This window comes from Poromitra crassiceps, assembly GCF_964638095.1.
Source record: "Poromitra crassiceps genome assembly, chromosome: 16".
Classification (NCBI taxonomy): domain Eukaryota; kingdom Metazoa; phylum Chordata; class Actinopteri; order Beryciformes; family Melamphaidae; genus Poromitra; species Poromitra crassiceps.
The window spans coordinates 33,019,946-33,047,602 of NC_139645.1; the positions used below are offsets into that span (position 1 = coordinate 33,019,946).

The 27,657-nt window shown below is 44.9% G+C and overlaps 3 protein-coding genes across 3 annotated transcripts in view; 2 read left to right on the plus strand and 1 right to left on the minus strand.

The window, feature by feature from the left end:
• Window positions 1-27,657, plus strand: part of LOC310791599 (protein NLRC3-like) — a gene marked incomplete at both ends in the record, with an annotated part of 346,801 nt that overhangs the window by 134,490 nt on the left and 184,654 nt on the right. The gene's annotated exons all lie outside the window — the stretch shown is intronic.
• LOC310791344 (intermembrane lipid transfer protein VPS13C-like) overlaps window positions 1-27,657 on the plus strand; it is a gene marked incomplete at its 5' end in the record, with an annotated part of 155,361 nt that overhangs the window by 97,971 nt on the left and 29,733 nt on the right. Inside the window, 8 exons of the mRNA XM_083653030.1 lie at window positions 880-1,269; window positions 2,307-2,411; window positions 3,348-3,518; window positions 3,714-3,839; window positions 8,660-8,793; window positions 11,492-11,618; window positions 12,808-13,043; window positions 26,545-26,689. Of these exons, the coding sequence (XP_083509156.1) occupies window positions 880-1,269; window positions 2,307-2,411; window positions 3,348-3,518; window positions 3,714-3,839; window positions 8,660-8,793; window positions 11,492-11,618; window positions 12,808-13,043; window positions 26,545-26,689 (1,434 nt within the window). The remainder of the gene's footprint in view (window positions 1-879; window positions 1,270-2,306; window positions 2,412-3,347; window positions 3,519-3,713; window positions 3,840-8,659; window positions 8,794-11,491; window positions 11,619-12,807; window positions 13,044-26,544; window positions 26,690-27,657) is intronic.
• Window positions 15,567-24,620, minus strand: LOC310791136 (uncharacterized protein; the record flags this gene model as incomplete). The annotated part of the gene is made up of 3 exons (XM_083652833.1): window positions 15,567-15,983; window positions 19,863-19,977; window positions 23,827-24,620. The coding sequence occupies 3 exons, from the start codon at window positions 24,618-24,620 to the stop codon at window positions 15,567-15,569; spliced, it is 1,326 nt and encodes a 441-aa protein (XP_083508959.1).

Below are 27,657 nucleotides of genomic sequence, written 5' to 3' on the forward strand. Positions count from 1 at the left end.
CAACACTTAAGTCCCTGGAGGGTTTTTAAAGGTCCCAATTCGTGCAGCTGTAACCTCTTAAAAACGTGTGTCTCTGGTCCATAAAACATGATTCTGGATTAATCTGTCGAAAATATAGCAAACCCGTTTGTTGTGACGGAGTTCTCACTTCCTCATCTGGTCGCTTCCCAAGAATGGCCTGTTTCTATAATATATTCAGAACTAACAGTTCCCATTGGCCGCTGAGGGAGAGCCCGCCCCAGGCTCCCAGCGGCCAATCAGATTAGCGTCTGTGGACCAGCACGCTAGGTTGCGAGTTATCGTTAACTAAACGGTACTACGCTAAAGAGGACATCTCAAAATGCCTAGACTTACCAAATGCACCTCTGCAGTTGCTGGATCACGTACAGTTGGCGTTGCTCCAGCTAGAAGTGTTAATTTTGTGGCTATAGACTAAATGGTGCAGGTAGCTTGTGTGAGAGGGACCCGCGCTGTATGCAGGAGGAAGCTCGTGACGTCGAAATTCCCCCAAGATTCCCCTCTGGGCAAACGGCGCGTTTGGGGGTGTGGCTTGGAGGAGACTGCTTGAGAGAGCTGTATAGGGACAAATCCAACTGTGGCAGTTCTGAGCGTGTGACCACTCATTACAGGGAGGGCTGACAGCAGTATATATGCATTTACAAGTAAAAACAGCTTTTGCACGGAATGGGACCTTTAACGCAATTCTCCTTCACATTCAATGATGATTATATTGTATTTTTTGTAATTGTTTTGATATGTATAAATAATAATAACAACAACAACAACTTGCCTCTCTGGGCTTCCGTAGTGAGCTAATTGAACCTATTCTAATTGACTCTGATGTGTAAATCTAAGGTGTTTTTATAATCACCTCCCCAGGGTTCAGCAGAGTTCTATGAGCTGCAGGAGGGCAGCTCCTCTGACATCCTGAACGCTCGTATCTCTGGAGAGATGATGGAGCTGGTGCTGTCTCAGTACCAGGGCCGGGACTGGCACGGCCACGTGCGCGTGGACCCGGACCTGCCCGAGTTCTTCCCCGTCTCCTTCACCTGCGACTCGGACCCCCGGCTGACGGCCGACGTGAGCGTGCACGTGACGAGAGCGCACGGCCGCCTGCTGCTGTCGGTCTTCAGCCCGTACTGGATCATCAACAAGACGTCGCGCGTGCTGCAGTACCGCGCCGACGAGCTGTCCGTCAAACACCCCGCAGACTACCGAGATGTGGTGCTCTTCTCCTTCAGGAAGAAGGCCCTGTTCAGCAAGAGCAAGGTAGGCCTGTTAGCACGACCCAGGTGGAAGTCAAAATGCAGACACTTGTCGGTGGTTGAACAAACCCAAAGGATTTATTAACAAAATGTTGTGCGGGCTGTCAGGCAGGAACTCAGGATTCCTGGAAAGCAAGAAAAAAAACAAAATCAGTACTGGACTCCAAAAAACACAGGAGATGAAAGTCAATAGGAAAATTCCTTGGAAGAGGTTAGGATAATGACACGATACCAATCATAAGTCGTTTCAACGATCTGACACAGCTTGAAGGGAGACCAGAGTACAGGTGCATCTAAAAAATAATATCATGGAAAAGTTTTTTTTTTTCATGATTTAATTCAAAAAGTGAAACTTTCATATATTCTAGATTCATTACACATAAAGTTAAATATGTCAAGCCTTTTTTGGTTTAGATTTTGATGATTATGGCTTATCTCATGAAAATCAAAAAATACACTCAATACTTGGTCGGGGCTCCTTTTGCAGGAATGACTGCATCAATGCGGCGTGTGCCGTGGCGTGGCGTGGTGTGGCGTTGGCGTGGCGTGGTGTGGTGTGGCATGGTCACATACTGAGATGAATGCAGAAAGGCTTTCATTCCCACATTGCTGCAGCAGAAAAAAGTGCAAAACAATGAGATTATAAAGCAAGAGATGTTTCTGCGTTGTATTTATTTGCCAAGTGGTTACAGCAGTTAATGCAGGCGATCATTCTGATAGAAAAATGCACACAAAAAAACATTGTGTTAACAGCAGGATGTTCTTTTTATCTTTTATTATTAAAAAACCCCAATATGCACTCATAAACATATAAATACCTGTAAACATGCAATCAATCAACCAAACAAACAGACAATCAACCAAACTTAAAGCAAAACCATCAAAGACAAACCAAAGGGAAACTAGATTACTGTATGCAAATAAACCAGAGAAACCAAACCACTGTAAAAAAACAAGGAAACAGCTGTGTGCTAACAGCTGTGTGCTAACAGCTGTGTGCTAACAGTGTGTTAACATTGTGTCTCTCCTCCTCTGGTGCAGCTGCAGCTGTGTGTCTCCACCTCCTCCTGGTCAGACGGCTTCTCTCTGGACACGGTGGGCAGTTACGGCTGTGTGCGCTGTCCCTCCACCACCATGGACTACCTGGTAACATCTCATACAGTGCCTCCTCTCAGGGTTCTGTCTGTCTGTCTGTCTGACAGACAGACAGACAGACAGACAGTGTGTTAATGTCTGTGTCATGAGCAGTATGAGGCAGACCGTTGGGCAAACTGGTCTGTTATTCCCAAACTGAACTGGTAGCAAGACCAAATGGGAATATACAAATTATAGGAATACAAGTATTCCCCCCATCTGTGTATTTTTGTAGTTGGACCTCCTTTCGTCAATCTAAATGTCAATATATTTTAACACTATTTAATTGTACATATGTTACACAGATGGAAAAAAATAGGAACTTAGAAAGGTTATCCTGGCAAAACGTTTGTCACCTGTTCTTAAAGCATAAGATCACCCACAAATAAAAGTGCAGTCATTATCTCAGCTGATGGAAGCACAGGGGAAGTTGTTTAGTCCACAAAACATTTGTGGAGTTTCACAGCAAAACGCTGTCGCAGCATCCTCTGACCTAAACCATTTGAAGTGGGTGGTGACCAACTTACAGATGTCAAAAAAGGGCTCCATATACTCCTCACTTTGGCTTAATCCAAGTCTGCACAAGCCCTGAGATGCCAAGTTGACTTGAAAAGACATCATTTACACCCTGTTGTTAGCTGAAATATTCATTGTAGCAGGCTACAGTTAGCCACCCCCCTTCTTCTTATTGCACGTGGCTACAGTGAAGATTTCAGCTTAAACAGGGTGTAAATCACATCTGTTCAAGTCAACTTAAACCCGCCCTTTCATCAGCATGGGGGTAAGTAGGCAATGACTTAATTTCCATTTTTGAAACTTATCCTTTAGTCATAAACACAGGAGAGAAAACTATTTATATCAGACTTCTGTGTGTGTGTGTGTGTGTGTGTGTGTGTGTGCGTGCGTGTGCGTGTGCGTGTGTGTGCGTGTGCGTGTGTGTGCGTGCAGGTGGGGGTGAGTATCCAGATGAGCAGCTTTAACCTGACCCGTATCGTGACCCTGAGTCCGTTCTTCACGCTGGTCAACAAGTCCTCATACGAGCTGGAGGTGGGCGAGCTGCAGGAGGGAGATGGAGATCACGCCTCCGCCACCAGGTGGCACTACATCGCCTCCACTGAGGTCAGTGAGCCGGACGCTGCCTTTACTTCTCCGCTAGTGATGCGCGCGGCCTCCCCAGAACCCGCTGGGTCCTGCGGGTTGGCCCGCCCCGCAGGCGGTCTGGGTCCGAAAATGAGGGAAATTGTTGTCAGTTGTTGTCTTGTGTGTTGCAGTGTGTGTTTCCAACGGTCAGTTGTTGTCTGTTGTGTGTTTCAGTGTCTGCCTCTGTGGCCGGAGAGCGTGGGGGGCCGGCTCTGTGTTCGAGTCGTCGGGTCTGAATCTTCCTCCAAGTCCTTCTTCTTCAACAAGCAGGACAACGGCACCCTACTGGGCATGGACCAGGTCAGTCTGCAGTGTTTACATTCACTGCTCAGTAGGGGTCGACCGATATGGGTTTTTCAGGGCCGATATCGATATCGATTATCGGTAAGGAAAGACACCGATAACCGATATTTTGGAACCGATATATGTTTGCAGTAAAAATTTAAATCTTGGTGTCAAAATTTAGAATAACACGACCCGTTGTTGAAATTCATTTTCTTCAGTTTATCCAACTACAATATTATTTGAAAATATTCACTCTATTAATATTGATATGAATCAAAGTGTGTGTGTGTGTGTGTTTAATCTAGTGGAGACTTGGGCACATTATCAAGATAAAGCTGTGTACTTTAAACAAGCTAACAGCTCACCACAGAAACAAAATAATAAAGAGGGTTTCCCTCAGCTTACACTACTTGACACTAACCTCGCACCAGGCTCTCTCAAAGGAGAACACAAACAGGTTCATCCGGGCATCTGCTGACCAATGTCTCATCCTAGTTTATTCGGTTCCTTTTTTTATTGCAAACGAGTCCGCTGACGTACTAATGTCTCATCCTAGTTTATTCGGTTCCTTCTTCCTCCTCCGCTCTGGAGAGAGTGGTGCAGCCTGCTTGCGCTGCATTACACATGCGAGTGGATTGGAGATAGATTTTCGGGACACTACAGGACTATTGATTAATAAAACAGCTTCGCGCTTGACAACCATGGCCATTTGATTCAAAAAGAGCGACGCTACACCGTGGACGCTATGGAGTTAAAATCTTGTGTTCTGCCCCAGTTTACAAGGTACACCAATCGTATCGGACTTTCTCCAACAAACACGGACAGACACAGACAGACACGGACGGACTGCTATGGCACACCAAACGAACATTTGCGAACAATCTGCGTTTGTCTGTGTCTGTCCGTGTTTGTTGGAGAAAGTCTAGGAAGGCTGGCAGTCACACTCGCTCACACAGGCAGGCAGGCAGAGTGGGACAGGCATAAAACAAATGTGAACGAACTCATCCATCTGGCAGCGTCAGGTTAGGGCAGGCAGGCAGCGTCTCAAATTTCATTTCTGAGGAGCCCTCTGATAGGCTATTGCTCAATATGTAACCAATCAGATAGCACTGTGGGCGGGACATTGCCACAGGCCAGACAGGGAGCTGCAGCAGAGAGAGAGACACACAGGCTTCTACAGCGCTTTATGGCGAAAGTAGCGCATTTTTTAATAAATGTATTATATCGGCAAACAGCCAATGAAAATGCCGATACAGATAATCTGCAAAATGCTGAATATCGGCCATAATAATCGGCCAAACCGATAATCGGTCGACCCCTACTGCTCAGTTATCTTTGCACACTGGAATACGTTCATATCCAAAGCCCGTAGGAATGCATGGAGCATGGGTGTGGAGCTACTTTTATCCTTATCCCGAAGTTATCCTTTATTTATTTATCCCCTTGGGGAAATTCATCCTCTGCATTTGACCCATCCTCTACTAGGAACCTTCCTAGAACTAGGAGCAGTGGGCAGCCACAGTGCAGCGGCCGGGGACCAACTCCAGTTATTCTACCAGTACCTTGGTCAGGGGCACTGACAGGACTATTAACCCTAACATACATGTCTTCGATGGTGGGAGGAAACCGGAGCACCCGGAGAAAACCCACACAAACACGGGGAGAACATGCAAACTCCACACAGAAAGGACCTGGGACGGACCGGGGTTCAAACCCGGGACCTTTCTCATCATTTTGCCGGGGGGGGAAGGGGGGGGGGGGCTCACTACGCTCTGCAGGCTGTGTCAGAGCCGCACCGGTGTGTTTACGATGGAAAGTGAAGGGAATGTTTTCTAATAGATAATTACATCAATCACCTAAACGCTATCAAACATTTCAAACATTTCATTGCAGGATGATGATGTTTTCTTTGGTGTGTCACTGCAAACACAATCACACAATCACACACAAACACACACACACACACACACACACACACACACACACACACACACACACGCAAATTTCATCAACAGGGAAAAGGTAAAAAGAAAGTATTTATTTTCCATCTGAAGATAAAACACACCAAATAAAGCATCCTTTTAAACAAAACGAACCCAACTACGCTGTTTTAGTTTATACAAAAAAATATAATATAATATAATATAATATAATATACCGTAAATTCCGGACTATAAGACGCACCGGTCTATAAGCCGCAGCACCAAAATTGACTATTTTTTTCTTCTATAAGCCGCACCGGACTATAAGCCGCGGGTGTTTTGATGTTTAATTACCATATGAAAGGGTTCTGCACAGAGAGGAATGTCGGGAAAGAGATCGCTGTTTGGGGAAGCTCCCATTTATTTTCAACAAAACAAGCATTACGGTAGGGTAGGCTATAGGCTATAAGAAGCTCCCATTTATTAACATTTCAACAAAATAAATACCGTAGCTATAAAAAATAAAACAATAATAATAATAATAAAACAATCCTCAAAAGGATAAAGTGCTGTAAAAACAATAAAACAATTCTCAAAAGGTTAAGGTGCAGTAAATAACTGGAAAACAAAAAACAATCCTCAAAAGGATAAGGTGCTGCCAACAAAACCAGGTACCGTAATCCTTCTCTTCATCTTTTAGATGAAGGTGCAGCAAACGGCTGTAAACAGAGTCAAAGTAAAGTCACTAATCCTCGTCTTCCTCGTCTTCCTCTTCTTCCTCCGTACTGAAACCAGCAAAGTCCTCAACTTCAGTGTCGGAAACGAACAGGTTCAGGGTGGCTTCGTCAACCACTCCTCTCTCTCCTTCGTTGTCGCTCTCAAAACCAACGAACTCCTCTTCGTCACTGTCCGAATCGAACAGCCTCTGAAGGCCCTCAGCTGTGGCGGCGTCCTCCTCTTCGTCACGCAGCAGTCCAGCCTTTCGGAACCCGTTGGTGATCGTGGATGTCTTAACACTCCTCCACGCTGTCAGGACCCACTGGCAAACTTGTGCGAAAGTTGCCTTCCTCATTCGCCCTGTTTTTGTGAATGACTTGTCCCCGCTCGTCATCCACGTCTCCCACTCGATGCGCAGCGCCACTTTAAATGCGCGATTGACACTGATGTCGAGTGGCTGGAGATGCTTGGTCGTGCCCCCAGGTATCACAGCTGGAATGCTGTTTGTTTTCTTGATGGCTGCTTTGACCGAATCGGTGATATGAGCCCTCATGCTGTCCAGGACGAGCAACGCTTTCTTTTGGTGAAAGAATCCTCCAGGGCGCTGGACGTAGCACTGAGACAACCACTCCTTCATGACACTTTCCATCATCCACCCTTTCTTGTTGACTCTGACGCAGATACCACTGGGCATTTTCTCTTTCGGCATCGTAATCCGCTTGAAAATCACCATTGGCGGCAGCTTCGCTCCAGATGCTGTGCAGCCTAGAACACAAGTGAAGTTGGTTCTCTCGTGACCTGTGGTTCTTAACGTGATCGACGATTCACCTTTCTTGTTCACAGTGCGAGTGAGTGGCAGGTCGAACGTCAAGGGCACTTCATCCATGTTTATGATCTGCTCCGGTTCGATGGAATGATCCTTGATCTTCCTTTGTGTGTATTCGCCGAAGTTTGCGATTTTCTCCTGGTAGTCGGGAGGGAGTTGTTGGCACACAGTCGTCCGCGCCCGGACAGACAGTCCCTTTCGTCTCATGAAACGAAAGCACCAAGATGGCCCACCTCTGAAATGTTCAATTTTCATCTCGGTGGCTACTGTTTTTGCCTTCAGTCGGATCTGCACCGTGGAAACGCCTCGGCCGTCTGCTCGCTGGGTCAACACCCAGTCCTCAAGGGAATCTTCAAGCTCCGGCCATCTGCTTTTGTGGCCTCTGAAGGACTTTTTTGTTTTCTTACACTGAGACAGTTCCTCCTGCTGCTTTTTCCAACGTCTCACCATCGATTCATTTATGCCCAGAGTACGCGCGGCTGCTCTGTTTCCCTCTTTTAGTGCGAGTTCGACTGCTTTCAGCTTGAATGCTGCGTCGTGTGAATTTCTGCGTACCTTCCCCATGGTAAGTGAGAGACAGACTGCTCGTCTTGTTGTGATTCCGGGCTGATGAACTTTGCTTACCGTAATTACCATATGTAAGGGTTCACGCACAGAGGGGATTGTTGGCTGTTTGAGGAAGCTCCCATTTACCGTATTACCGTAACATTTCAACAAAACAACATAACACAACACCTTTGTTTATTTCGACAGTGCACACAGTGTCCGCGGTGTGGTGAAAAGAGGGCAACAGAGGAAATTAAAACAGAAGTGGATTTATAGGTAGAAAGAGTGCTAAAAAAGAGAGATTTTATTTGTATTTGAAATTTTTTTTCTGAAAAAATCCATAGATAAGATGCACCGTTATATAAGCCGCAGGGGCCAAAAAACGGGAAAAAAGCCGCGGCTTATAGTCCGGAATTTACGGTAATATATTGCGCACATTTGATTTTGGGGGTTAAAAAATAACAAATATCTGTCTCTCTCTCTTCTCAGCTGCTAAATGGCAGAGAGAACTCAAATTCCTTGGCTTGGCCTGTTTTGCACTTTGCTGCTCACTCTTGCACTTTTTATGATGCTACCTTTTGCACTTTGTGATACTTGTTCATTGCCCTGTGCTTTTTTGTGCTTTTTTGTTTTATGTATGTTTTTAGCTGTAGTTTTATCTTGACTCTTAAGTGTTTGTTTGTTTTTAGCCCTTGTTGTTTTATGTGAGGATTTTTGTGCCTGTTTTAGTGTTTGTGTTGCACTATGTGTGTTTTTAGATCTTCTGTCTGCAAACCAATTTCCCTGCGGGGACAATAAAACTACCTTTGACCTTTGACTCACAGTATGGAGGGATCATCGTGGACGTGAACATCTCAGATCACTCCACTGTTATCGGCTTCACTGACTACTATGAAGGAGCAGCTCCGGCTCTCATCGTCAACCACACGCCCTGGGTCACAGTCTGCTACAGACAGAGGTCAGTAACCACACGCCCTGGGTCACAGTCTGCTACAGACAGAGGTCAGTAACCACACACCCTGGGTCACAGTCTGCTACAGACAGAGGTCAGTAACCACACGCCCTGGGTCACAGTCTGCTACAGACAGAGGTCAGTAACCACACGCCCTGGGTCACAGTCTGCTACAGACAGAGGTCAGTAACCACACGCCCTGGGTCACAGTCTGCTACAGACAGAGGTCAGTAACCACACGCCCTGGGTCACAGTCTGCTACAGACAGAGGTCAGTAACCACACGCCCTGGGTCACAGTCTGCTACAGACAGAGGTCAGTAACAACACGCCCTGGGTCACAGTCTGCTACAGACAGAGGTCAGTAACCACAGGCCCTGGGTCACAGTCTGCTACAGACAGAGGTCAGTAACCACACGCCCTGGGTCACAGTCTGCTACAGACAGAGGTCAGTAACCACACGCCCTGGGTCACAGTCTGCTACAGACAGAGGTCAGTAACAACAGGCCCTGGGTCACAGTCTGCTACAGACAGAGGTCAGTAACCACACGCCCTGGGTCACAGTCTGCTACAGACAGAGGTCAGTAACCACACACCCTGGGTCACAGTCTGCTACAGACAGAGGTCAGTAACCACACGCCCTGGGTCACAGTCTGCTACAGACAGAGGTCAGTAACCACACGCCCTGGGTCACAGTCTGCTACAGACAGAGGTCAGTAACCACACGCCCTGGGTCACAGTCTGCTACAGACAGAGGTCAGTAACCACACGCCCTGGGTCACAGTCTGCTACAGACAGAGGTCAGTAACAACACGCCCTGGGTCACAGTCTGCTACAGACAGAGGTCAGTAACCACAGGCCCTGGGTCACAGTCTGCTACAGACAGAGGTCAGTAACCACACACCCTGGGTCACAGTCTGCTACAGACAGAGGTCAGTAACAACACGCCCTGGGTCACAGTCTGCTACAGACAGAGGTCAGTAACAGCATGCCCTGGGTCACAGTCTGCTACAGACAGAGGTCAGTAACCACACGCCCTGGGTCACAGTCTGCTACAGACAGAGGTCAGTAACCACACACCCTGGGTCACAGTCTGCTACAGACAGAGGTCAGTCACCACACGCCCTGGGTCACAGTCTGCTACAGACAGAGGTCAGTAACCACACGCCCTGGGTCACAGTCTGCTACAGACAGAGGTCAGTAACAACAGGCCCTGGGTCACAGTCTGCTACAGACAGAGGTCAGTAACCACACGCCCTGGGTCACAGTCTGCTACAGACAGAGGTCAGTAACAACACGCCCTGGGTCACAGTCTGCTACAGACAGAGGTCAGTAACAGCATGCCCTGGGTCACAGTCTGCTACAGACAGAGGTCAGTAACAACACGCCCTGGGTCACAGTCTGCTACAGACAGAGGTCAGTAACCACACGCCCTGGGTCACAGTCTGCTACAGACAGAGGTCAGTAACCACACGCCCTGGGTCACAGTCTGCTACAGACAGAGGTCAGTAACCACACGCCCTGGGTCACAGTCTGCTACAGACAGAGGTCAGTAACCACACGCCCTGGGTCACAGTCTGCTACAGACAGAGGTCAGTAACAACAGGCCCTGGGTCACAGTCTGCTACAGACAGAGGTCAGTAACCACACGCCCTGGGTCACAGTCTGCTACAGACAGAGGTCAGTAACAACAGGCCCTGGGTCACAGTCTGCTACAGACAGAGGTCAGTAACCACACGCCCTGGGTCACAGTCTGCTACAGACAGAGGTCAGTAACCACACGCCCTGGGTCACAGTCTGCTACAGACAGAGGTCAGTAACCACACGCCCTGGGTCACAGTCTGCTACAGACAGAGGTCAGTAACCATGGCAGTAAAAATGGCTGCCTCCGTGGCTCTCCGGCTCGAGCAGTAACATCAACGTTCATTGAGTTTAAACAGCCATAAGTGCAGTTATTGCAGAAATAGATTCCATAACAACAATTAAACAAGTACAGGAGTTGCACCAGCGAGGTTTCTCAGCAGAAAATATGTTTTCGCCGTTGTTCTGAGTGGATTTAGATTTGACTGGATCTGATGCTGATTGGCTGAAGGACTGGCTACTTCCACCCACTCAAATGACTGTGCACAGCTCTGAGTCCAGACGGATCCACAGAACCAAACAGTTCACGGATCTGGATGGTTTTAACCAGGCTAGTGTTAGAATACTGTTTCCACACTGTCTCTATATATATCTCTATATTTATCTTTCTCTATATGAATGTGTCTGTCTGTGTGTCTGCCTGTCTGTGTGTCTGTCTCTCTATCTGTCTGTCTGTCTCTCTGTCTGTCTGTTTGTCTGTTTCTCTATCTGTCTGTCTGTCTGTGTGTCTGTCTGTCTCTATCTGTATGTCTCTCTATCTGTCTATCTGTCTGTGTGTCTGTCTGTCTGTCTGTCTGTCTGTCTCTCTATCTATCTGTGTGTCTGTCTGTCTGTCTCTATCTGTATGTCTCTCTATCTGTCTATCTGTCTGTGTGTCTGTCTGTCTGTCTGTCTGTCTCTCTATCTGTCTGTCTGTCTGTCTCTCTATCTATCTGTGTGTCTGTCTCTCTATCTGTCTGTCTGTCTGTCTGCCTCTCTATCTGTCTGTGTGTCTGTGTGTCTGTCTGTCTCTCTGTCTGTCTGCCTCTCTGTCTGTGTGTCTGTGTGTCTGTCTGTCTCTCTCAGTGGTTCCTCTGTGACTCGTCAGTTGAAGCCAGGAGAGGCTCAGAGGTTTTCTTGGGAGAATCCGGCCGGCGTTCGGACCCTCAGCTGGAGCTGCAGTGAACATTCCGGACAGCTGGACCTGGTCAAGGTAAGAGACACTTACATACTTTTAACCCCTTCTGACTCACTTTAAAAATGTCCTCCCCGTAGCTGCCATCAGGGTATTCAATTTGCACTATAAATAATTGTATGCTGTGTATACATGCACTTCTCAGCATATACTTTTAGTTTTTAGTCGGTGGCTGTGGGAGTAAAGGTGCGTTCACACCGACCTATTAAATGCAGACGAGCGATTGAGCGTATATTCGCCCGGGAGAAAAATCGCTGGGCGTCCAAGCGACAGAGACGGAGCGATAGGGTGAAAATTCGCTCGTCGCTCGAGATGAAATATCCCAACTTGAGCTGGCATCAGTCGCTCGCTGTTCAACGCTGATTGGCTGCCGTGTGAGAGTGAGTCAAGGATCACACTGGCTTGGAACAAACCGCTGGTTTATTGTGTGGCAACAAACCACATTGACAGCTGATTGACAGGCTGACAGCTGACATGGAGTGAAGTCTGTACTACCGGTATAGAGCTCACGTTAGGAGCACGCTGATAGGCTTAGCTTGTAAACAACTACGGTGGCTCGTAGTGGACAAACATCATGACGTTGCGTAACGTTATAGCCCCCAGATGTCTGTCAATTCTTGTGCCTGTTGACGAGCGATTTAAACACAGCGACAGAGCGATTCCAAAGGGTTGAATCGAGCGACAGAGAGAAAAATAAATATCTCGGTGTGAACACAGCTTAACAGTTATGCACTTGTATTTTTATACTTTTAGATTTTAGATATTCAAGTCACTTTTTGCACATTCAGCATTTTAGTAGAAGTCAGTATTTTAGTACAAAAAAATACCAAAATATGTAGGGCAATACAAAAAAGATATATAATATATATATATATATATATCTGATTTTGAAGGTCGCTGCATTATGTGACAAAGTAATTTCCTGCAAAGAATCAATAAAATATCTAATCAATCTGTGTGTGTCTGTCTGTCGGTCTGTCTGTCTGTCTGCCTGCCTGTCTGTCTGTCTGTCTGTCTGTCTGTCTGTCTGTCTGTCTGTCTGTCTGTCTGCCTGCCTGCCTGTCTGTCTGTCTGTCTGCCTGTCTGTCTGTCTGTCTGCCTGCCTGTCTGTCTGTCTGTCTGTCTGTCTGCCTGCCTGCCTGTCTGTCTGTCTGTCTGCCTGCCTGCCTGCCTGTCTGTCTGTCTGTCTGTCTCTGTGTCTGTGCAGGATGAGTGTGGTCAGTTTGCGTATGACAGCCTGTCTCAGGTGCACTGGGTGTCCTTCCTGGATGGGCGTCAGCGGGTGCTGCTGTTCACGGAGGACGTTGCCGTGGTGACGAAGGCGCGGCAGGCGGAGGAGCTGGAGCAGTTCCAGCAGGAAGTCAACGTGTCGCTGCAGAACCTCGGCCTGTCGCTCATCAACAACACCAACCGCCAAGAGATCGCCTACGTCGGCATCACCAGGTACGCACACCACACACACACACACACACACACACACACACACACACACACCCCACACACACACACACACACACACACACACACATAGACACAGGGAGCAGGGGCGGGGCCAAGAGCAACCATGGACAATCTTCAGGGGGATCGTGATCTACAAAGCCCTGAGATGCAAGAGAGGAAAATAATTTGGCGATCCATTTTCTAAGTCTGATCTAAATAGTTTTCTCTCCTGTGTTTATGACTTGGTGAATGTTACAAAAGGGGTCTTAAAGTCTAGCTGAACCCAAGAATGACTTTTCTTTTCTTTTAGTTCAAATACCTGGGTATGCATGCAGTGCACCTATTTAATAATGTATGCAAAACAAATCACAACAATCTAATTTCTTTAGTTTTTCACACTTTTTCACGTCAAAAGTTCGTTTTTCAAGATTTCATTGATAACAGTAATTTACAGTTTGCTGACGTCACCCAGTACTATCAAATTTCTACCCCATTTCAACCAATCATATCACGACATGCAGCTGTCAATCAAATCTTCATTTCTGGATAATTTTCTCTTCCAAATGAAGTCGAAAATGGTGCCTAGTGCCTGTCATCTGGCAGAATTCCTATCCCATAAACTAACTACTAACTTGGCCAATTGTTAGAAACATGGATAAAAAACAAAAACTATAATCTCTAAGAATGCAAAGAAATGTAACTGGCTCGTTAAAACGCGCATTCCAGGGATATCGTATCGTTACAGCAGCGATAATGGCGCGCGCATCCGAGAGCTTGGTTGTCAGGGGTTGCACTTCGGAGATTCCAGGCCAACGTGCTGCACTCTCCGCTCGGCAACACGAAGGCAGCTGAGCTCCACTCCTCCCGTCACCAGGCTCTTCCCGAGGGGAGCGCCACAACACACTGAATCGCACTCGATTTGGAGGCGATTATGTGTGGTCTGCAAAAACCTTCACATGGAGGGAATTTGAAATTTTCATTTTTTGACATCTTCATAAATTAGAAACTCTCCCCTATAGAGTATATAACTTATTGAATGACTGCAATAGCTCGCAGATCAAAAGTTATTCGTATTTTAATGTTATGTGTCTAAAAGTAAAATGTGAGAAAGGCTTTAAACATTCCACATTTTATTTTCTAGAGTGGCATTCCACCAAAACAATACTTCTCCCTTTGTTTTATGAAAATAATTATTCACTGTGATGTACTAAACAGTACTACGGAGATGAAAGTAACCAAATCACTGAAAATACATGAAAAACAAATTTTCAGCTGTCTTTTGCTCATTGCCAACAAGGTGCAGCAGCAACATGTTTCTGCAGACCACCACACATGTGATTGACCATGATTAGAATTTAAGAACAAGGAAAGAAAGAATCATCAGAAAATCAAGTTTATTTACAGGAAATAGCCACCTCCCACTTAGAAAATCTCACAGCATTTGTAACAAATGTAACAATGGCTGTTAAGATACCGGTACATAGAAAGAAAGCCAACGTCTTGAAGAATGTCATGCTGTAAAAAAATGAAAATCTGAAAAAACGAATGTATCAATATTATGTACAATATTTACATACTCAAGTAGAAAAACAAAAAAACTTTTTCAAGTAATATCTTAGCATCACATTGAATGTAAAGCTTGTTTTTCGGGTGCCTCCTATCCACTTCTGCAGTTATAATGGAAGGTGTTTGCACATCACACACCTTGTCATTTTCACACACATCCAACTTGGTTCTTATAGCAAGTGCATTATAGCAGCTATGCCTTAAAACATGGGTCAAGACATCTGGACAACACATCTCACTGGCTTCCCCCTCATGTTTGTTGTTGTCTGGTCTGACATCTGATGTGTGTAAACAGTCTACATGTTTGTTGTTGTCTGGTCTGACATCTGACGTGTGTAAACAGCCTACATGTTCGTTGTTGTCTGGTCTGACATCTGACGTGTGTAAACAGCCTACATGTTTGTTGTTGTCTGGTCTGACATCTGATGTGTGTAAACAGTCTACATGTTCGTTGTTGTCTGGTCTGACATCTGACGTGTGTAAACAGCCTACATGTTCGTTGTTGTCTGGTCTGACATCTGACGTGTGTAAACAGCCTACATGTTCGTTGTTGTCTGGTCTGACATCTGACGTGTGTAAACAGCCTACATGTTTGTTGTTGTCTGGTCTGACATCTGATGTGTGTAAACAGTCTACATGTTCGTTGTTGTCTGGTCTGACATCTGACGTGTGTAAACAGCCTACATGTTCGTTGTTGTCTGGTCTGACATCTGACGTGTGTAAACAGCCTACATGTTCGTTGTTGTCTGGTCTGACATCTGACGTGTGTAAACAGCCTACATGTTCGTTGTTGTCTGGTCTGACATCTGACGTGTGTAAACAGTCTACATGTTCGTTGTTGTCTGGTCTGATGTGTGTAAACAGTCTACATGTTTGTTGTTGTCTGGTCTGACATCTGACGTGTGTAAACAGCCAACATGTTTGTTGTTGTCTGGTCTGACATCTGACGTGTGTAAACAGCTACAAAATGGACATAATAGCATCCCGGATAGCTTGGTGAGACGGTTCATGTTCACCATAGTAAGCAACACTGTGAGGAGCAGGGAGGTCTGGATGCTCAGTGTTCCACTCTGGTAAGAAGTGCTCCTTATGGATCTCACAGATGTTGTGTAGAATACAACAGGCGACCACAACATCCGACACAAAGGAGGTAGAAATGTCATTTCGTTTGGCCAGGCACCTCCAGCGACCTTTGAGACGTCCGAATGCACTTTCTACCACCGTCATCGCCGAGCCCAGCTTGAAGGTGAAGGCTTTCTGCTGCTCAGCGAGTAGGTGGTCGCGTGTGAAGCCCGTCATCAGCCACTTCCTGATGGGGTACGCTGTGTCTCCGATTAGATGCACAGGGACTTCCACTCCGTTAACAGTGATGGATTTCTGTGGAGAGAGCAACGCAGATGTGTAAATACGTGTAGCAGTAAACACACAGTTTTGTCAGAAAGGTGTCAGGTGTGTCAGCTCTGTTAAATACGTGTAGCAGTACACACACAGTTAGTTTTGTCAGAAAGGTGTCAGGTGTGTCAGCTCTGTTAAATACGTGTAGCAGTAAACACACAGTTAGTTTTCTCAGAAAGGTGTCAGGTGTGTCAGCTCTGTTAAATACGTGTAGCAGTAAACACACAGTTAGTTTTGTCAGAAAGGTGTCAGGTGTGTCAGCTCTGTTAAATACGTGTAGCAGTAAACACACAGTTAGTTTTCTCAGAAAGGTGTCAGGTGTGTCAGCTCTGTTAAATACGTGTAGCAGTAAACACACAGTTAGTTTTCTCAGAAAGGTGTCAGGTGTGTCAGCTCTGTTAAATATGTGTAGCAGTACACACACAGTTAGTTTTGTCAGAAAGGTGCCACAGTATCACTGTGATTGCACCCTGTATGATTATTACATGTGAAAAGTGACGACAAGATGACTTGAGGCTCAAAACGTTGTCTTAGTCTTAACACATTGACTGCCAGCCGTTTTTTTTTTGCTGTAGGTAGCTTTTGCCAAGCCGTTTTTTGAGGATTCTGGCATGATTCTGGCTCATTTTACAAGAGCCGAGGATTATTTTCTGCTTGGAGTTTGTCAACACAAAGTTCACAAAAGTACTAATAGAATGTGTGCTTTCTCTGTCTAAAAGAGTTAGTTTGTAGAGTTAGTAGTTATGTAGATATTAGCCGTTGAGTACAGCATGGTTTTAGCGTCTGAGAGTGAAAGCTGAGATAATCGCAGTTTTGTGAAATTCAATCAAACAGGCAGAACAGTCACTTTAACCATTTATTTTTGGCATCAGAAGTCGTGTTTCCATTACCCTCATAAATGCGCAAAATCTAAATATCGCAATAGAAATTGGGTAATGGAAACACGTAAATTTCGAAAAACCTCCCAAATATCGCAAAACGTTTTTGCGCTCTCATGAGGTGGTTTTTCAGACGTGTCGATATAGCAGTTTATCGCAAAAGTGTAATGGAAACAGTTTTTTCGCATTGGCACGTCATGTGACCCATTCTGCTTTGGAAAAGCAGACCGGTGCGGTGCGTGCTCCTGACTGAAGTGAATACAGTGACTGTGAGTAATACATTACACACGTTTCAGGTGCAGTGTTATAATTATAATAGCTACACAAAATTGTGATTATTGACCAAATCAGCCTTTTCCCCCCTCCATCTCTAAATCGGACCAGTTGTAGGCTATTAGGCTATTAGGCTTTTTTCCTCTGCCTGTCGCGCTCACTGCATTCACCGCAGCCAGCAACATTTTGCAACTAATTTTATTTTGAATTGATAATCAGGCTCGTTTATATGTGTTGTAACTTCATGTTGTGATTTGCATTGACCATTGGTTGGATTTGAGCATGCAGGGGACGGGATATGGGGCAGATCCACTGTGGCAGGCAGCTGCTGGTAGGCTAATGGGAATTGCGTTCAGGTGACCAAACTCAACTTCAATGGAAACGCCTACAAGTCGCAATTGTACATTGTCGAAGTTGTAGAAATATCGCAATTATTTTGCGAAAAACTAATGGAAACACAGCTAGTGAGAGATCAGACATCCAAACAATATAGTTCCGAACGCCCTCTCCTTCAACTCCTCCCTCCGTGGGCGTGTCTAGTGGCTTTCAGCCTGCGTTTGTCACAAGCGAGTGCTCTGCTGCTGCGAGTTTGAGCAGCCTCCCTCCCTGGCAGCGAGTTTGAGCAGCCTCCCTCCCTGGCAGCGAGTGTGGATAGGTCTCACTCGTCTCTTGGGTTTGAGAGCCCCGATGAAGCCCCGTGCGACTCTAGGCTTTATGCTGCCCACCCAGTCCATTTCTGGAACCCCCCACCGCAGCAGCGCGAAAGCGTCCCCGCCTACAGTATGAGAATGAGGCTCGTTCGTTTCTGACTGTAAAATCGCCAAGCCATTTCCTTGAGAATGGAGGAAGCAGCCGCGGGAGGCGGCTGCTTTTGGTTGACTTTCTCTCTGTCGGGAGAGGACCGTCGCCACCTAGCTGGTCGGTAAAATAGATTATACACATTCAATACTTCCAATATCTCCATAGGAGACGCGGGGGGCAAAAAAAAATCGACCGTTGTATTTTTGACGTATTAATACGTCAATGGCAGTTACGTGTTAAGAAGTAAAGCATTATTTGGAGCATAAGTGTGTGCGGGTTCCATGATTACATGTGACAAATGATTTTTTTTGGCCATTCTGCCTTCATTTGATAGGACAGTATGTGAAGGTAGGGAGAGAGAGAGGACAGAACATGCAGCAAATGACTGCAGGTTGGATTTGAACCCGGGTCGGCTGCGTGAAGGACTAAGCTTTGATGGCACACGTTATACCAGGTGATGCCCAACATGTTGAAGAGAAACTCCGCACATCTTTCAGGCCAGGTGCGTCAGGCAAAGACAAAAACGTCCGTAATAAGTGAAAAAAAAAAGAAAGTCCCGCACACTGTGAAGTTGCAATCAAATTTGTTTTACTGTGACGTTTCGGTCACCGACCTTTTTCAAACAAACATTTAACAGAGGTGAGAAAACCATCTTAAATAGGGGCTGGCAGGTACGTTGTAGCCAATCCAAGCTCCCCACGGAGACTGGCGTTCAGCTCTGACAAGACGAGTCAATTACCTAAAAGGTACAACACTGATCGAGTGATCTGTACAAATAAACATTTTACAAATACACTTCAGTGTGTGAATAAACAAGGTGAAGCTTCACAGGGAATTAGACAGAAAGACAATGATAATAAATAGACAAAAAGGCATAATGGTACAGTGGTTAGTTTAGGCCAGACTGTCTTCAATTAAATCCTGGGAAACAGGGACCCCGCAGTGAAAAATTAAAGGGGGAACCTGCACGCAGATAGTCTATACACAGAGTGAGCTTCACAGTAACCAAGCGAAAAAAATGAATAATAACAAGAGATAAATAGATGATAAATTTAGGGGAGAACACAGAGACTTCTCTAAATAATCCATAGTATTTCATACACGTGTGGAAAAGGACACAGTAGGCAGGGATTATGATGAAAAAACCTGACTGTTCTGTGCCCAGCCCACACATGTAAGGTTTAAGCTCCTTGGCTCCTTGAGGAGGAATGGAAAATATTTAAAATATATAGTAGAAAAATAGAAAATACAATGTAAACAGGGATCACAGGAACATGTTGAATAGCAGTTCATCATTCAGTCCTTTTGGTGCCAATGTTTGTAACGTGTGGATCCAGAAAGATTCTCTTTGTTTTAGCAGTTCACACACTGAAGTGTATTTGTAAAATGTTTATTTGTACAGATCACTCGATCAGTGTTGTACCTTTTAGGTAATTGACTCGTCTTGTCAGAGCTGAACGCCAGTCTCCGTGGGGAGCTTGGATTGGCTACAACGAAACTGCCAGCCCCTATTTAAGATGGTTTTCTCACCTCTGTTAAATGTTTGTTTGAAAAAGGTCGGTGACCGAAACGTCACAGTAAAACAAATTTGATTGCAACTTCACAGTGTGCGGGACTTTCTTTTTTTTTTTTTTTTTTGATGCCCAACATGTGAAATTAAATTACATTACGACATTTGGCAGACGCTTTTATCCAAAGCGACTTACAATAACACATTTTTGTCAGCAATAGAGCAATCAACTATGCAACACAGTCTATGACAACTACAACTTCGGAAGGAATAGTGGTAAAGTTTAGGTTAGTTTTTTTTTTTTAAGAGGGAGAGAGAGAGAAAGAAGTTAGTTTTAAGAATGGAATAAATTGATTGATCTACAGATATGACTGTAAAATGAGGTACATATGTATTTACCTCACGTGGGAAGAGGTACCCGTCTTGCTCCTCTGCCTTCCTGTAGATGGGCGAGTTGGAAAACACCTCAGCAGCATGAGAGCGACCAGGCCAACCTACAAACACATGTGTGAAGCTGGAGAGACAAAATGACAAGACACGTACAGATCATCCATCACAATGAGAAAGTGGCTTGGTGTAGTTGGTGCACAAGTTACATATATACCATCTTATCTATGCTCCTGCATTAATTTACAAGAAAATAGTTCTTATCAGCTTATAGTAGGGTCATCTGTGGCACTTCCGTGACCGTGGAGAGCGAAGGTCCGTTTCTCAATGGATTTGTCATCTAGGAGGGTTAATAAACAAATTTAGCCGGGGTGTATTTTTAAAAAAGGCGGGGAAAATATTTGAGAGACCAAAATCCAAAATGTCTGCCGTGGAAATGAACTTTTTAATGGTTTGACCTACAATGTTGCACAATACATGGTTTCAGAGCTTATTCTGGTCAAGGAATACATATTTGGTGTTTATATAATGATTTGACTTATTTTTGACCTTCAAATCCAAGATGGCTGCCAATTTTGAGCTCTAAAAGGCAGTTTTTTCAAAATCGTCATAGAGCCTTCATATTAGGCTTGAATGACAGGTCTTCTCATGATGAGTTGAATAATATACAGTATAAGTACACAGAAGTAATCTCTGAGGTCATTAAAGTCAATGTTTGTGTGTAAACAACAGTTGCTGATTTGCGGTTTCCCATTAAATAGGGTAGGCTACTGAGAATATGGTGTCCAGTTCATCCCATCACATTTTCATAATGAACCAAAAACAATTTTGCACTATAGCCTAACATAAAATAGTATTCTGTATGCAAAGCTAGCAAGGTTAGTTGCTTGAGCTGAATTTAAAGGTCAACTCAAAACAAACAATGAAATTAACTTTGAAATTAAAACTGAATCCTAGGCTACTAAATTTCATCAGCACACAGTAAAGGAAACTTGTCTTTGAACTCAGCTGACTGTCTAGTCCTAATCCCTGTTGTGCAATGTCCCTTTTCAGTGAAGTTTTAGTTTTTGTTAAGAGTATGGACTTTTAATCTTGACCTTGTTGGTAGGCAACGGCCCTTTTTCAGTCAAGCATTTTCAGATTAGCTCAGTCAGTCTGTGAAGCAGTCAGTGTCAGCACTTGCGCGAGCTCGCTTTTTCTCTAACTAATGTTAACATTACACACTTTAAGACACTTTGTTTGAGGATATAAAAGGAGGTACGGTGGTGTAGTGGTAAGCACTATCGCCTCACAGCTCGAAGGTCGTGGGTTCGATTCCCACCTGGGACGATGTGAACGCTGAAGGAATGCGTGCCCGTCCGCATGTCCTCGAGTGCCCACCGCCCGGGTGGGGTCGTCAAAAGGGCCTTTCTGTGTGGAGTTTGCATGTTCTCCCCGTGCCTCCCGGGGGTTTCCTTCATATAGGAACCCCCTTCACCAAAAACATGCAATATCCTGGTTGCTAATGTGGTTCCTCCTCTGGTCGTTAAGGGCGCCTGTTCAGAGGGAGGGGAACTGGTTGGAATAGTGTGAACCTCCCACGTGCTATGTCCTACCGGTGAAGCTTCCCCTGTCAGGTGAAAAGAAGCGGCTGGCTAACTGCCCATGTCTCGGAGGAAGCATGGAGCCAGTTTCGGTTCTCCCCAGATCGGCAGAGGGTGGAGTAGCAACCAGGATAAAGAAATTACGTTAGCACTAATGGGGGATAAAAATGGGATAAAAAATCGGGGGGGGGGGGGGGGGGATATATAATAAAAATAATAACTTTGTTTGAGGATATCAACGTTATTCACTAGTCTAAAGATAGTTCTACCATCAAGAACATATAAAACAAAAGCAAAAACAATTTTTACTTGCAGAAGTCATCATTGATATTTGGTGTTAGCTAACGTTAGGTAACGTTATTATTTTTTAGCTAAAGTTAATGTTATCTGTCTCCACACTTCTGTCAACTGACATATGCATTTGCTTTTGAAAATAAACAGCGTATAACAGCAATATAATATAACAGTAATATAATAGCAAGTTGCTTTCCCTCCCAATGAAAGACAAAGCACACAATGTCCTATGAATGTGTCCTAAAATGTGACAAGCCTTGCAAGCCCACCGATACAATAAATCAAGGCAAATGGGACAGCTTACAATTAAAAGCCCAAGACTGGTCAGGACTTGATAAATTTGATGATGTTTACACCAACACCTCCTGGGAAGATGGGGCAACCAATCGGTACATGCATTCGTCATGTTATATTTCTATTTAATCTTCAGTTATGCTTAAGCAAGCCAGGCTGTTTATTTTCAAAAGCAAATGCATATGTCAGTTGACAGAAGTGTGGAGACAGATAACATTAACTTTAGCTAAAAATAATAACGTTACCTAACGTTAGCTAAGACCAAATATCAATGATGACTTCTGCAAATAAAAATTGTTTTTGCTTTTGTTTTATATGTTCTTGATGGTAGAACTATCTTTAGACTAGTGAATAACGTTGATATCCCCAAACAAAGTGTCTTAAAGTGTGTAATGTTAACATTAGTTAGAGAAAAAGCGAGCTCGCGCAAGTGCTGACACTGACTGCTTCACAGACTGACTGAGCTAATCTGAAAATGCTTGACTGAAAAAGGCCCGTTGCCTACCAACAAGGTCAAGATTAAAAGTCCATACTCTTAACAAAAACAAAAACTTCACTGAAAAGGGACATTGCACAACAGGGATTAGGACTAGACAGTCAGCTGAGTTCAAAGACAAGTTTCCTTTACTGTGTGCTGATGAAATTTAGTAGCCTAGGATTCAGTTTTAATTTCAAAGTTAATTTCATTGTTTGTTTTGAGTTGACCTTTAAATTCAGCTCAAGCAACTAACCTTGCTAGCTTTGCATACAGAATACTATTTTATGTTAGGCTATAGTGCAAAATTGTTTTTGGTTCATTATGAAAATGTGATGGGATGAACTGGACACCATATTCTCAGTAGCCTACCCTATTTAATGGGAAACCGCAAATCAGCAACTGTTGTTTACACACAAACATTGACTTTATTGACCTCAGAGATTACTTCTGTGTACTTATACTGTATATTATTCAACTCATCATGAGAAGACCTGTCATTCAAGCCTAATATGAAGGCTCTATGACGATTTTGAAAAAACTGCCTCAAAATTGGCAGCCATCTTGGATTTGAAGGTCAAAAATAGGTCAAATCATTATATAAACAACAAATATGTATTCCTTGACCAGAATAAGCTCTGAAACCATGTATTGTGCATCATTGTAGGTCAAACCATTAAAAAGTTCATTTCCACGGCAGACATTTTGGATTTTGGTCTCTCAAATATTTTCCCCGCCTCTTTTAAAAATACACCCCGGCTAAATTTGTTTATTAACCCTCCTAGATGACAAATCCATTGAGAAACGGACCTTCGCTCTCCACGGTCACGGAAGTGCCACAGATGACCCTACTATTAGGTCTCAAAACTGCATCCTGCTGACTGTACCTAAGACAAGGACTGAGTTTGGCAAGAAAGCTTTCCAGGTGTCTGCCCCTCTGGCCTGGAATGAACTCCAACGCTCACTAAACCTCCAGGTGGAGGAAGCTGAAATCCAGGTCTGCAAATGTTTTGATCCATAATGAACTTGTATACAACCCTGTTGTTGAGTAAATGGATGTGTATTTTCTTACGTTTTAGATGTTTTTGTTTGTATTGTTTATGTTAAAATGTGTCTGTAACGTTATGCTGCTTTCTTGGCCAGGTCTCTCTACAAAAAATGTATATACATATACACACACATATATATATACATATAGACTACACAATACGTACAAATACATTTACAACTTAATACAAGATATAAAACAGAGTAGTAAAGTGTGACAAAGTACAAAGTTAGCAAGGCCAACTTGTTGAAAATGTTTTAGCACAAATGCCCTGCTCCTTACCAGCATCTGTGATCAACAACAGCTTGTAGGACAATGGAGTGCCACCCATTCTGATTGTAGTAGGCCGGTGCGTCGACATTGGGGGTGGGGATGGGTATGTGTGTGCCGCCGATGGCACCGGCACACTGTGGGTACCCCTGGCCCCGGCTGGCAAATGCGTCCACCGTCTCCTGAAGACGAGCGCCACTCGGCAGGTCAACAAAGCGTTTATAGAGCAGCGTCTTCAGCGCTCTGGTAACCTGGCGTACCAACACGCACACCGTGGCGACACCGACGCCAAAAATACAACTAATGGAGCGATATTCACACGGGGTAGCGTACCACCACAACGCCACGGCGAGTCGCAGCCGAGGCTCCAGAGGCTGCCGCCAGTTTGTCGTCCTGCGCGTCAGGTGTGGCCCGACGAGTCCCGAGATGAAGCTGAAGGTGTCCCGCGACATACGGAAATGACTGCGCCACTCGTCGTCGTTGAAATTGTTGAGGATGTTGGACCAGAACACGGGCCCGTGTGGTCTCTCTCTCCTCCACATGCGTCTCTCCGAGATCAGTCCGCACTGTGCGAGGAGAAGCAAACGTCTCCGCCTGCGGCTCCTGAGCCTGGCGCGCCTCGCCTCCTCGAAGCGCTCCCGGCTCCTCTTCAGGTCCTCCTCGAACCTCGCCTCGATTTGCTCCCACGAATCCGCCATTGTTCCCATCATGTGGAAGAGGAGCGTCAGCAACTTCGCTCGCATTTGCAGAACATGAACGGCTACCAAAAGCACAGCAGCCATGTCTGGCGGCGACTCCGGCGCCATGTTGTTGTTGTTGTTTTGGGAAGCTGCGCGGCGCGCTTGTATTACACGTCACACTAGACGTGCACGCTGTTGTCTTTTTAACCTCGGTTCACGGCACGCCTCCTTTCCTTCTTTTAACGTCGGTTCACGGCACGCCTCCTTTCCTTCTGGTTTGTTGTGTACAAAAAGGACAGAGGGCTCCTAATGGCGGACCTTCTTCACACCAGTATCATGTGTTCTCAGTGCAAAAAGGGCTCCTCTTTCTCTCTGTGTTGGAGAGACCGCATGTTCTCTCTCCATGCAGCAGCCTGCTGCATGAATACTGACTGTGTGTGTGTGTGTGTGTGTGTGTGTGTGTGTGTGTGTGTGTGTGTGTGTGTGTGTGTGTGGGGGAGGAGGGGAGTTGGGGAATTTGAGTCATGTGATCAAAGGGGGAGGAGGAGGAAGTGTGAATTGGATCCTTTGAGGGCTGCGATATTTTTTTCCCATGATGAAAAAAAAGGCATGACCCGCCCCTCTCTGCCTCTGATTGGCGTAGCGTCAAATGTTCATCCAATCACATTCGCTTAGCTATCCTGCATCTCTTTCTACAGTCTGTGGTGAGACATCAATGGGTGAGACTCAGTGGATCAGACAGACAGCAGTTTTGCTTGCTAGCCTGAATGAAAGACGCCATGTGTGTTTATGTTTTAATATAGTCTGGCCCTGTGCTTTATAACACTGCTGCTACTCTTGGCAGTGCACGTATGTAGCCTATAGGGACATCTAAAAAAAAGATGAAAGACTCATGAGAATGATCAAGGCTGATATAAGAACAGGATCACTGCATTACATTGAACTTTAATTCAGCTCATTGTAACACAAGTGACATGTATTTGAATTGAAATATAAATCAGAAGAAACAAGGTGATGACATTTAGAATGAAAATAAATAATACACATTCAAGTAGGCTATTGATCTCACACATAACCTTTTGATTCTATGCTGCCATCTGCCATCTCATGCTTGTTGATTTAATGGTTGTTTTGCACCTGCTGCTCACTTTATGAACAAATAATGCTTAGTGACTGAATTAAATATATTAGGCTTGTTTGAGATGACTTCTGACTCGCCTGGGAAGCAGGCGAGTCAGAAGTGCAGTCAGCCAATCAGAGGCAGAGAGGGGCGGGGTCATGCCTTCGCCTAGCCTTCGCCATCATGGGGAAAAAAATATCGCCTCCCGCGCAGCCCACCAGTCCTGAGCGCCTGACGCCATGGCTGCTTTGCATAGATGTCCCATCATGCCTTTCTGCCCCTACCAGGAAAGTTTGGATCTGAACCGGGTCAAACTGGGTGCAGTTGTCTGATCAGAACCAACCTTCCTGCAATGCAGTACTCTGTCTTATATCTGGACTAAAAGCATTAGTGCACTCTTGCGGCCAAAATAACTATCACAACAAACACGGTTTCCACAAATGAAAATAAATGAACAAGGAACCCTGGCAAAACTTTTTTCAGATATTCTCAAGTCGGGGCATCCCAGTGTCTCACCTGGTGGAGCGCGTGTCACAGGGGCTTGGTCCTTTGTGTGGCCAACCCGGGTTCAGGTCCGGCCTGTGCTCATTTGCCGCGTGTCGCCCCCTTTCTCTCTCCCCAGCTTTCCAGTCTCCCTGCTGTCCTGTCCAATGAAGGCAAAAATGCCCCAAAAAATTATATTCAAAAAAATTAAATTATGTTCTTAACTCATAAATACAGGAGAGAAAACTATTTAGATCAGAATTAGACATTTAGAAATATTTTCCTCACTTGCGTCTCGCGGCGTCCGTACAGAAGAAATTGGATGTTTTACAATGAGAACATGTATTTATGTATTGTTAAATAGGTTCATTTTGTGACATGGGAAGTCAGTTAACATTTCACTGTGACTTTAAACATGGACACACACACACACACCCTCTCTCTCAGCTCTGGTGTGGTGTGGGAGATGAGGCCCAAGAGTCGCTGGAAGCCGTTCAACCAGAAGAACATCCTCCTGCTGGAGAAGGCCTTCCAGAAGCACCAGGCAGGGGACACTGATCCGGGCTGGGTCCGCCTGGAGAGCAACCTGGAGGTCCGCACACACACGGCTAAAAATTGCTATGGTTCTAAAGTGTTACATAACATCTTAACTGCTAATCCTATCCATATGCTTTAATGTCCAGGCTAATGCTGTGTTAACTAGCTAATTTAATTGGTAAAATAGCCTCTGAATTCAACATATTGCTATAATCGGAGCGAATTTACACCTCAAATTATATGTAGGTCAACAAACATTTTGATGACGTCAAATCACAAACCGGAGCTCTGAAATAGTGTTAATTTCGTCGACGAAAACTATGACGAAAAATGTTAGTCGACTACCTTTTTCCCCAAGACTAAGACGAGACTAAAATACTCAAACTTTTAGTCGACTAAAACAAAAAAGTTGACTAAACAAAAAGAGGATGGGGTTGACTAAATATGATAAAAACTAACAAGGACATTTGACACAGGACTAAGACTACGACAACATTTTAAAATAGACGACAAAATTAACACTAATTATATTATTATTATATATCAATGCAGCAGTTCAGGTTCCTGTGCTGCAGCATCATAGATGTAGCTGACATGTAGCTGTCTTAAAAACATTACAGTAGTTACAACAGAACCTACCCAGTCTTAGCTAAGGGTCTTATCTATATGTGTATGAGGCATTGTGTTCCCAAAATGTACAGGTACTTGCTTGTCTACATTATATCCAGAGAAGTCTGAGTGCTTTCTGCACAGCACAGCCAGCCTCCCTCCATTCTCCCCTCAGCTGCGGGCTGAGCAGGGACTGTAAATACGGTCCACTTGTCGTTGCTACTGCCGCACGCCGACACTGGCCTGGGTGGGCAGAGTCACCATTAGCTACTTTCCCTGGGAAAGAGTTGCCAACACTGCTTCGAATTACAATTACTAGTGCAAGGGCATCAGCAGATTCAACAGTTTTCATTGACTAAAACTAGACTTTAATGTGAACAGTTTTCGTTGACTAAAACTAGACTAAAATACTTA